Raw genomic sequence first — 12,046 nt, 5'->3', positions numbered from 1 at the left:
GTGCATCTCACTCCAGCGCACAGAAGATCAAGACTGGCGTATGGTAATGCCAGTCTTGGTAAATCTCCCCCAAAGTCTGCGTAGTTGTTTAAACTATTCACCCTTATATTTTCTAGGCACTGTAATAGGTGTTGTAATTTATACCGGAAAGGAGACAAGAAGCGTAATGAATACATCTAATCCCAAAAACAAGGTAAGATTTCAAAAAATATCCAAAATTTAAAATTGTTTTAAGACACCGCAGAATGAAGAGTCACCTAGTGTGAATTGGTATTGGTGAATTTTTACCAAAGTTATTACCAAAGATGACCACTCTTCAATTGCTATGGCTGTCCTTTGACTAAGGGTGCCATCTGCATCTTAAACATGTAAGGCTACTTTCACACTAGCTTTTTCAATTCCATTATTGAGATCTGTCATAGAAGAAAACGCTTCAGTTTTGTCCCCATTCATTGTCAATGGGGACAAAACTGAACTGAACAGAACGGAATGCACCAAAATGCATTCCGTTCTGTTTGGTTGCATGCAGCGTTTTTCTGTCCGCGATGTGGTGCGGAGCAAGACGGATCCATCCTGGCACACAATGTAAGTCAATAGGGACGGATCTGTTTTCTCTGACACAATAGAAAACGGATCCGTCCCCCATTGACTTTCAGTGGTGTATATGACGGATCCGTCATGGCTATATAAGACATAATACAACCGGATCTGTTCATGACGGATGCATGTGGTTGTATTAGTGTAACGGAAGCGTTTTTGCAGATCCATGACGGATCCGCAAAAAACGCTAGTGTGAAAGTAGCCTTAAAGAGGACCTTTCACCAGAAAAAAGTATCTAAACTGACTATACAGACGCGTAGAGCGGTGCCCAGGGATCCCTCTGCACTTACTGTTATCCCCGGGCGCCGCTCCGTTCTCCGGTTATAGCCTCCAGTATGTTCCTAGTTAGGCTCCACCCAGGGGAACCTGCCACGGTCTCCTTCTCCTATGCTGTAGCGCTGGCCAATCGCAGCGCTCAGCTCATAGCCGGGGGATAACAGTAAGTGCAGGGGGATCCTTGAGCGCCGCTCTACGCGTCTGTATAGTCAGTTTAGATACTTTTTTCTGGTGAAAGGTCCTCTTTAAGCTGCATTTTTTTTGTTCATGTTTGTTTCACCTGGACGTCTGTTTCAAAGGTATTTTCCGAGATTTTTATCCTAATCTATCCTCAGGATAGGTCATCAGTATCTGATCGGCCGATTAAGGCGCTCTCTCCCCAAGGAGAGATAGCACCCCCAAATTCTAAAGTGGCAAGAAAGGGGCAGGTTTAGTGGAGATGGCCTGTCGGATTTACTATAACTTATGCCAGAAAGTTGCGTACGATTGGATTGCTGGCGTAGATTTGAGTTTTGGGCTCACGGAGTGTGATATGTGCCTCTTAATAAATTAGGTGCATCTATCTCACTACAGCGCACAGAAGATCAAGACTGGCGTATGGTAATGCCAGTCTTGGTAAATCTCCCCCAAAGTCTGCGTAGTTGTTTAAACTATTCACCCTTGTATTTTCTAGGCACCGTAATAGGTGTTGTGCCTTCTCAAACAGCTGATCGGAGGGGGTCCCGGGTGTCAGATCCCCATCGATCAGATAGTGATCACCTATCCGGAAGATTGGTCCTCAGTATAAAAATCTCGGAAAACCCCTCTAAGGATTGCTGAAATAGAGCTTCAAGTCATTTTATCTGGAGTGACGGGAGTTTTTTGGACTCATGTTCTTAAATTGCATCCTTATAATATATTTAGTAATAGTGCATTTGACTTTTAGATAGTCGAAAAAAAATTGATGATCCGACTATTGCCACATTTATCATTTCTGTTGAAATGAGCGGTGAGCTGATATCAATGGCCGAACCTTTAAGGGAATTTTAGCATTAAAGGGCATCTGTCAGCAGATTTGAGTCCATGAAACTGACTGACCTGTTGCATGTGCACTTGGCAGCTGAAGGCATCTATGTTGGTCCCATGTTCATATGTTCCTGCATTGCTGAGAAAAATAAAGTTTTAATATATGGAAATGAGCCTCTAGGAGCAATGGGGGCGTTGCCGTTACACTGAGAGGCTCAGCTCTCTCTCTCTCTCTCTCCAACTGCTGCGTTCGGTGCACTTTGATTGACAGGGCCAGGCAGTGTAAATGTGACCATGCCTGGCCCTGACTTCTCCTAAAGTCATTCAAAGTGCAGGTGGCATGAAAGTTGTAGAGAGAGATCTTATTTGCATGAAAATAAGCAGAAGCAATTCTGGGACTTTGAGGACCATATTTTCAAGAAAGGTATGGTTATATTTCTGGGGGACCGACCCTACATGGCGGTATGTTTACCTTGCTACCAGTTTTGGAGGTGACAAACTCCTTTTAGGAAGCTTATATGATGCTACATGTTTCAGCATAAGGGAACAAGTGTCATTGCCAAGACGTTGAGGGTTTTACAAGAAGCCTAAATATACCCTTGCATAAGTATTTTAGGCATATTCAGCACAGAAGGAGGAGTTAATGTGACATTTTGTCGTTTGGATAATGAATCATCTATTGAAGCTTCCCCAGAAATGAAGAACAGGATGGTTTTAGTAATTTGCCTCAGGAAAGCAAAACTGTCAATATATGTCTGAAACGGGCAGCTAGTGGTGAACGTGGACGGCTGTTTTGTCTAATGTGTTGATGGTCTCTGCCAGCATAAACTGTCCATCACTGTTGTCTATTTCTCATGAAGACTAGATTCCCTACGGGCTGGAGGAGGGCCACATTAACTGTCCAGACTCTGATGAGAATTCCAGTCAAACAATTAGTTCAGTTTCTTGAAACTTAAAGATTTTACAAATGTGTTACCAATATAACCCCTTGATGACTGCCGATTTGCATTTTTACAGTGGTCATTAATGGGCTTTATTCTATGCCACCACCTTTATATGATGGTCTAGAATAAGCCCTGCTCTGGCTCTCATATGACTGCCAGAAGCACTGGTACGTTTAAGCCTTTAGATGCAGTGGTCAATAGTGACTGCAACATCTAAGTGTTTTAGAGGGAGAGAGCTCTGTTTCTTGGGCATTGGAACTCCTGCAAATGATATTGCAGGGTGCCGATGTCTGTACACTGCTGCTGGGGGCCTGATGAATCAGCCTGTGCCAGTATGCTTCTGACAGTATACTACACTGTACTACACAAGTAGTACAGTTCATGATAGAAGTGATCAAAGGATCACATGTCCAAGTCCCCTTGTAGGATTAATTGGTGGTAAATAAAATAGTTAATAATATATTATTTTAAAAAAAATGACATTCCATCTACATGTTGGGTATCACTGCTTCCGTGACGACCCACATTATAAAATAATAAAAAATTTTATCCTGCACAGTGAATGTCATAAAAATAAAAAAAAAAACAGCACCAGAATTGCCACTTTTTATGAATTCGTCCCCCGATCTTCATCTAGCAAGCCATACAACAGCCAGTACTAATCCAGCTTTAGAGCCATGCTTTTCCTCTTTTATTCTCCCAGGAAGTGTGTGAGTACCTCATACACTGGTCCCATACACTCAGAGCTGACACAGACCAGGGGAATGGCTGGTTGACAGGGAATGCATGCGTTTACTGAAACCTACAGGAGGGTCCTTTTTAAATAGAGCTTGCAGGCACTTTTTACAGCAGTTCTAAAGCTGCTCCGCATGATATATATGCCACTCTTTTCTGGATTGATAAAACATCACATTGCCCTATGTAAACTCTATAGTGATGACCTTGTACATCCTGTTAGCCAACACCTTAGGATTTCCAGTTGCTGTGAAACTACAAGTCCCAGCATGCACACTTAGGCACTCTCTCACACAACCTTTTTTTTCCCCGTTTACGGGCCGTTTTTTGCGTTCCGTATACGGAACCATTAATTTCAATGTGTCTGCAAAAAAAAAAAAAAACGGAATGTACGTTTTTCTGTTCCGTTCAAAGATAGAACATGTCCTATTATTGCCCACAAATCACCTTCCGTGGCTCCATTCAAGTCAATGGGTCCGCAAAAAAAGTAACACATATGGAAATGCATCCGTATGTCTTCCGTATCCGTTCCGTTTTTGCGGAACCATGTATTCAAAATTTGATGCCCAGCCCAATTTTTTCTATGTAATTACTGTATACTGTATATGCCACATGGAAAAACGGAACAGGGAAACGGAAGCAAAAAACGGAACAACAGATCCGTGAAAAACGGACCGCGAAACACTGAAAAAGCCATATGGTCGTGTGCAGGAGGCCTTTCTCAGCTGTTTTTGTAACTCCTATACAAGTGAAAGGAACATTCTGTTTATTAAAAACTCTGTTTTTCTCTGGATCTGTTGCCTGGATATTCGACAGTGTGCCCTGACTGCCCACCAATTGTACTGACATTCTGGATTTTTACAATTGATTTATGTTAAGAATGAAGTTGGTCCTTTTAGTTGGAAACATATCAGTATTGCCGCTGTACATAGCTAGTTACTGTAAGGCCCCTTGCATACGAGTGTGTCCGGATAAGGTCCAGATGCGTTGCGGCAAACCTGCGCAAATAGGTACCCAATTGCAGTCAGTTTTTACTGCGATTGCGCTCCGTTGTTCAGTTTTTATCGCGCGGGTGCAATGTGTTTTGCACGCGCGTGATAAAAAATTGAATGTCGTACCCAGACCCGAACTTCTTCACAGAAGTTCAGGTTTGGGTTCAAGGTTGTGTAGATTGTATTATTTCCCCTTATAACATGGTTATAAGGGAAAATAATAGCATTCTGAATACAGAATGCATAGTACAATAGGGCTGGAGGGGTTAAAAAAAAAAAAAAATCCACCTTAATCCACTTGTTCGCGCAGCCGGCATCTCTTCTGTCTTCTTCTTCTTTGAGGAATAGGACCTGTGATTACGTCACTGTGCTCATCACATGGTCCATCACACAATCTTTTACCATGGTGATGGATCATGTGACGGACCATGTGATGATCGCAGTGATGTCATCAAAGGTCCTTTTCCTGTGCACAGCAAAGAAGAAGACAGAAGAGAAGTCGGGCTGCGCGATCAGGTGAGTTGTTATATATATATATATATATATATATATATATATATATATATATATAATTTTTTTTTTTTTTTTTTTTTTTTTTTAACCCCTCCAGCCCTATTGTACTATGCATTCTATATTAAGAATGCTATTATTGTCCCTTATAACCATGTTATAAGAGAAAATAATAATGATCTGGTCCCGATCGTTTCCTAGCAACCGTGCGTGAAAATCGCACCGCATCCGCACTTTCTTGTGGATGCTTGCAATTTTCAAGCAGCCCTATTCACTTCTATGGGGCCTGCGTTGCATGAAAAACGCAGAATATAGAGCATGCTGCGATTTTCATGCAATGCACAAGTGATGCGTGAAAATCACTGCTCGTGTGCACAGCCCCATAGAAATGAATGGGTCAGGATTCAGTGCGGGTGCAATGCGTTCATGTCACGCATTGAACCCGCGTGGAAAACTCGCTTGTGTGAAAGGGGCCTAACTAAAACCTGCTTTTCAGTTTTTATCTATTTAAGATGAAATAGAGTGTACACAGTCTTAACTTCAGGCCAATTACTGTAGGGTGTTATGAGCATGGTACCGATAACAGTGAAGTAGTTCCACATGGAATGTATTCATGTGTTTCCATGGCATATAGCGGTTTTGTAGTTCTTATTAATCTGCTGAAAGAGCAAGGATATTAAGGGAGAAAGGATAATATGACTTGCCTGAAGCAATCATGGCAATCTCTGGGGAATATTGATTTGTGTTTCTAATTGGAAAAAATATGTTAGTGTGTGATGAACTATGGCAGGTGATGCATTGCTTATGTATATTGCACGTGTCCACTCTTACTGAGGCTGTTGGGGATTTAAGGTTTTATTGTGCTGTAAATGTGAGGTCCCATGTGGGTCAAATGTTCAGTATAGACAAAATAAGCAAAAGGCAACAAGCACAGAATAATACACTTTTGCTTGTCAAATCATTCAGATCAGGCTAGGCTCGCATCTGCTTTAAAAGTTAGGCATTTATTTCCAATCATAGGAGTAGAAAAATGAAATTCAATGATGTGACAGATCCCTCACATGACATAACATAGTGGTGGCCGATGGACCTTTTGACTTGTAATGGTTTCCATCCCAGTGTCAATCATTTTACTGCAGCTTTGTGAGCTTTTTTTTTTTTCTGGCAAATTAGATGGATTTTGTGAAAGAGGCTCCTACTATACGCAGATGTGAACCTACCCTAATAAACTTTGTAATATACTTAACTACAGAGATATTACAAAGTTTTGTTTTTTGTATTTAACTCCTTTAAACAGTCCATACTTACTTTTGCATTTTCTATTGGCTAGTTTATAAACTGAAAAAACATTTAAAGGACATATCTGGTAATTTATATTGATGACTTATTCTCTGGATAAGTCATCAATTTCAGATTGGCAGGTGTCCTACAGCCAGGTCCCAAGCCCATCAGCTCCATGAGAGCCACAGCCTTTTTGTAAGCCATGTGACGTCACCATACATCGGTCACATGACCTAGTTGCAGCTCAGTCTCCCACTGAAGTGAATAGGGCTATACTGTGGATGGAGCTCAGCTTGGAAAGCTGTTGGGAGCCAGCTGCGCTCACAGGAGCTCCAGTGAGAGTGACTGATGAGCAGCCCATGTGGTGATCATGACTTATCCTGAGGAGAGATCATTATCTTTACCCTGAAGGAATTAAAAATGGTAGTAAAAGAAAAATAAAACATTTTTAAATGTATAAAAAACAACAAAATTATAAAAATTCTAATCCGCTCCTTTACTAATTACATATAAAAATAAACGCTAAAAAAATAAACTCATGGTAATTGGCATTGCTATGTCAGAAAATGTCTTAACTAGTAAAATATAGAACAATTTATCGTGCGTGGTGAACATTATAATGGACAAAAGTATAAAAATCGTTGATTTCCCTTTTTTTGATCACCTCGCCCCTTGTAAAAATAAAATAAAAAAGTGATGGAAAAGTCACATGTATGTCAAAATGGTACTAATAAAAACGACAGTTCGCACCACTAAAAACAATCCCTCACACAGCTCTATAGATGTAAATATAAAAAAAGAATATGGCAAATAAGAGACTTTTTTTTTTCAAAGGCAAACCAAGGCAAAATAGCGTGTTTTTTTTTCCGTTTCAGAGTTTTTTCCTGTATTTCAATACAAGATACGGTAAATTAAATGGTGTCATTAAAAGACAAGCAGTGATCCGGGTATGTGAACAGAAAAATTGAAAGTTATGGCCCTTGAGGGTAGCTGTCTAACTTAAAAAAAAAAAAAATGTAAACATTTTTGCGAAGTGTAGGTTTTAGTACAACAAAATAAAGGCAACTCTAAGACCTCATGCACACGACCGTTGTTTCATTCTGTGTCCGTTGTTTCGTTTTTCATGATTTTCTGCGGACCCATTGACTTTCAATGGGTCCGTTGAAAACTCGGCTAATGCACCGTTTGTCATCCACGTCCATGATCCGTGGTTCCAGTCCGTCAAAAAAATATAACCTGTCCTATTTTTTTCACGGAAAACGGTTCGCGGACTCATTCAAGTCAATGGGTCCGTGAAAAAACGCGGAGGCACACAAGATTGTCACCCGCGTCCGTTTTTTTCCTATCATTTGCATGGCAAACTTGACTTAGACTTTTTTTTTTTACTTTCCTTCATGTCTGGTGATCCTCCAAAAATAAAGGAAGACAAACCGATCACGGAACAACGGAACCCCATTTTGTGGAACGGAACACAACAACGGTCATGTGCATGAATCCTTAGGACGAGTCAACATCTGCATCGGAGGCTCTATTCACAGCCTCCGTTGCAGATTCTGTCATAAAGACCGCACAAAATAGCCCCGAAAAGCAGAAAATGAACTGACTACATTATAGTCAATGGAGTGTGTTCAGCTCCATTCAGGTCAGTTATGTGCCCTATCCAGCACTTCCGTTGTTTCCATTGTTCTGCTCCACAGGCGGAACAGAACAATAGAAACATTTAACTGTGATGTGAACTCGGCCTTCGGGGCAATTCACACGACCATATCCATTTTGCAGTCCACATATCACAGACTCAAAATATGGATTCGATCCGTGTTCATCCAGCATGAGTACGTCTTCACGGCCTGGTCCTGTCAGTCAAAGTGGTGGGGGCACGGCCTGGAGACAAGATGATCGGAGCCTAATTGGCTAATTAGCATCAATGTTAAACGCTTATTTCTTGTGATTCTTAGCTGATATGAAGATGTGACCAAAAGCATTGAAATATGGGGGCAAGTGCACATCTGCACCTGGGGAAGCTTTCATGTCAAGGTTTGTGGTGACAGAATCACTTTGAGGCTCCATTCAGACGGCCGGCACCCCAATAAAAATGCCTATTCTTGTCTGCTATTTTGTTGCGGAACGGAAGATTGGGGCCGCGCTCCGGAAATGCGGGTGCGGAGAGCACATAGTGTGCTTTCCGCATCTCTTCCGGCCCCATAGAGAATGAATGGGTCCGCACCCGTTCCGGACCCATTCTACGGATGTCTGAATGGAGCCTAATGCTTCCACATACCAAGACATTTTGGACAGTTGTATCATTTCACCTTTGTGGGAACAGTTGGGGAAAGTCTCCTTTCTGTCCCACAGTGCACAAGCCATGCATGGTTTGGTGTGAAAGAACTTGACTGGTCCGCATAGAGCCCTGTCCTCAAACCCATCGTACACCTTTGGAATGAACTAGAATGGAGACTCGAAGCTAGGCCCTCTCATCCAACATCAGTGTCTGACCTCTCAAATGCTCTTCTGGATGAATGGGCACAAATTCCCAAAGATACACTCCAACATTTTGTAGAAAGCCTTACCAGAAGAATGGAAGCTGTTTTAGCTGCAAAGGTCATGGGGTAACTTCATATTTATACCTATGGATTTAGAATGGGATATAATAAAAGCCCCTGAACGGGTAATGTGTAGGTGTCCCAATACTTTAGTCCATACAGAGTATATTATACTGCACACTAAATCTGCGTCTGCTGATATCTGGATTACTTATTCACATAAAATACGTTTTGCAAATGGTTAGAAGAAAATGTAAATAATATCTTGTCTGCAAAATAACAGTGTAAACGCTTCCCAAACTCCAGTATACAATGCTGGAGAGGTTGCAGTGGTCATGGGACATTGTTACACATTCTTTGGTCATGCCCAGGGATTTATTCTCTTTGGATCCAAGTGTTCACCAGGATTTCTGAAATTGCTGGTTATCAGATCTCTCCGGACCCAGCCCTTGCCTTATTATTAATAGACCTAGATACATTTCCATTCAAGTTTAGGGTTATCATAGTTCATCTATTGATAGCCACCGAACTAGCAATCACAAGGAATTGGAAAAGCAACGATATTCCTGATTTACAGGAGATTATCAGGTTAGTAGACACAACTAGATCTTATGAATATATGCTAGCACACCAATTGTTCCAAGTGAATCGCCATGTTCAATCATGGGGGTCTTGGAGGGGTCTGAATCCAACGTATCCGGAGAGATTGGGGTTGGGATGATTAACCAATTGGATAGATAGGGGAGTGGGTTGCAATCAGAGTATTCCAGATGGTATATGCATAACTCAGGTGTCTTTGTAAAATATAAGCATTGTATGGGTGTCTTGAAGACATGACTTTGATTTTGTTTTGCGTTATATGCTTTATTTGTACATTATGATTTAATTTATAACCTTTGGAGATATGTGCTTAATTTTACACCCTTATACTTGTAAAATGTATAGTATTGACATGAGCATATACTCTGACAATAAAAACTTATTGAAAGTAATAACAGTGTAAACTCTTAAGCAGTATAAGGCTACCTTCACACTCGCGTTTGGTGCGGATCCGTCATGGATCTGCTCAGACGGATCTGTTCAGATAATACAAACGTCTCCATCCGTTCAGAACGGATCTGTTTGTGTTATCTTTAACATAACCAAGAAACATTGAAAGTCAATGGAGGACGGATCAGTTTTCTAATGTGTCAGATTGTGTCATAGAAAACAGATCCGTCCCCATTGACTTACATTGTGTGCCAGGACGGATCCGTTTGGCTCTGTTTCGTCAGACGGACACCAAAATGCTGCAAGCAGAATGGAGACGGAACTGATGCATTCTGAGCGGATCCTTTTCCCTTCAGAATGCATTAGGGCAAAACTGATCCGTTTTGGACCGCATGTGAGAGCCCTGAACGGATCTCACAAACGGAAAGCCAAAATGCCAGTGTGAAAGTAGCCTTAGTATTACCTATAATAGGTCATCAATATCAGATCAGTGGCAGTCAGACTCCCAGCACCATGGCAATTAGCGATTTGAAGAGGAGGCGGTGCTCACACAAACAGTGCTTCCTCTTTAAGATTACCTGTGCATCATCTCGCTTGTCTCACAAAAGTACCACCACCTATTCAAACAGCTAATAGGCAGGGGTGCCGGGAGTCAGACCCACGTTGATCTGATATTGATGACCTGTCCTGAGAATAGGTCAATATAATCACAATACATTCGTAAGTGGTTTGTATTACGTTATCTACATCAGGGGTGGGGAACCTTTTTGCTGCTGAGGACCATTTGGATATTTGTAACATCATTCGGGGGCCATACCAAATTGTCAACTTAAAAATTAGACTGCTGTATTTGGTCAAACTGACTTAGGGGTTAGTTACAGAAATTGCACTTCAATTAAAAAAATCTAGAGCGCTGTATCTTGCAGCACAAAATGGCACCTTTTTGACCATATACAGCAGTCTAATATTTAAGTTAAGAATGTTATATATTTAGTTCTTTATTTGGCATTAATGGCAGCCAAGCTCATCCCAGAGGGGTCCAGAGAGGGATTTACCCAGCTTTCACTCTCCTTGCCACTGTCCCTGCCTCTTTCTTCGCAACTGTCCCTACCTTTGTCTGTTTCTCAGCCTCAGATCTGCCCCCCACCTCCATCAGCCTCCTATCAGACCCCCTAGACTACATCAGCTTAGGATCAGACCCTCCCCAGCCTTAGATCAGACCCCCAGCCTCAGATCACACCCCCATCAGACCTCCCAACCTCGGATCAGACCCCCATCAGACCCTCCCCAGCCTCAGATCAGCCTCCATTAGACCCCCCAGCCTCAGATCACACCCCCATCAGACCTCCCAACCTCAGATCAGACCCCCATCAGACTCTCCCTAGCTTCAGAACAACCCCATTAGACCCCCCATCCTCAGATCACACTCCATCAGACCTCCCAACCTCAGATCAGAACCCCCACCAGACCTTCCCTAGCCTCAGATCAGCCCCCCCAGCCTCAGATCAGCCCCCATCAGACCCCCCAGCCTCAGATCAGACCCGTGTCAGCCCCCCCAGCCTCAGATCAGCCCCATCAGACTCCCCAGCCTCAGATCAGACCCCCATCAGACTCTCCCTAGCTTCAGAACAACCCCATTAGACCCCCCATCCTCAGATCACACCCCATCAGACCTCCCAACCTCAGATCAGACACCCACCAGACCTTCCCTAGCCTCAGATCAGCCCCCCCCAGCCTCAGATCAGACCCCATCAGACCCCCCAGCCTCAGATCAGACCCCTGTCAGCCTCCCTAGCCTCAGATCAGCCCCATTAGACTCCCCAGCCTCAGATCAGACCCTCCCCACCCTCAGAGCAGCCCCAATCAGACCTCAGATCAGACATTTAAAATAAATAAATAAATAAATAAATAAACTTACCTCTCCATCTCCGGACGGCACTGCCACTTTGGCAGATTCACTTACTCTCCCTGGTCTTCTTCCCGCCGCACTGTACTGTGACCTGACGGCGCACGACGTCAGGTCATGGTGCGCGTCTACGCGCACTACGTCCTGACACAGCGTGGGGCGGTAAGAAGACCAAGGAAGGTGAGTACAGCTAGCAGTGCGCTGTTCTCACCTTCCTGTACCCCCCGCATGCTAATGACCACTTCTATTATGGCATTTTCTGGCAAG

The 12,046-nt window shown here is 42.8% G+C and overlaps 1 protein-coding gene across 3 annotated transcripts in view; it reads left to right on the top strand.

The window, feature by feature from the left end:
* Positions 1-12,046, top strand: part of LOC122944520 (probable phospholipid-transporting ATPase IIB) — a 302,414-nt gene that overhangs the window by 134,687 nt on the left and 155,681 nt on the right. For all 3 annotated transcript variants that reach the window (XM_044302895.1, XM_044302897.1, XM_044302896.1), the window contains exon 11: positions 117-193. In XM_044302895.1, the coding sequence (XP_044158830.1) occupies positions 117-193 (77 nt within the window). The remainder of the gene's footprint in view (positions 1-116; positions 194-12,046) is intronic.

Source organism: Bufo gargarizans, chromosome 8 (genome assembly GCF_014858855.1).
Source record: "Bufo gargarizans isolate SCDJY-AF-19 chromosome 8, ASM1485885v1, whole genome shotgun sequence".
NCBI lineage: Eukaryota > Metazoa > Chordata > Amphibia > Anura > Bufonidae > Bufo > Bufo gargarizans.
The sequence above is the reverse complement of the archived record's forward strand: the minus strand, read 5'-3'. Positions and strand labels throughout refer to the sequence as shown.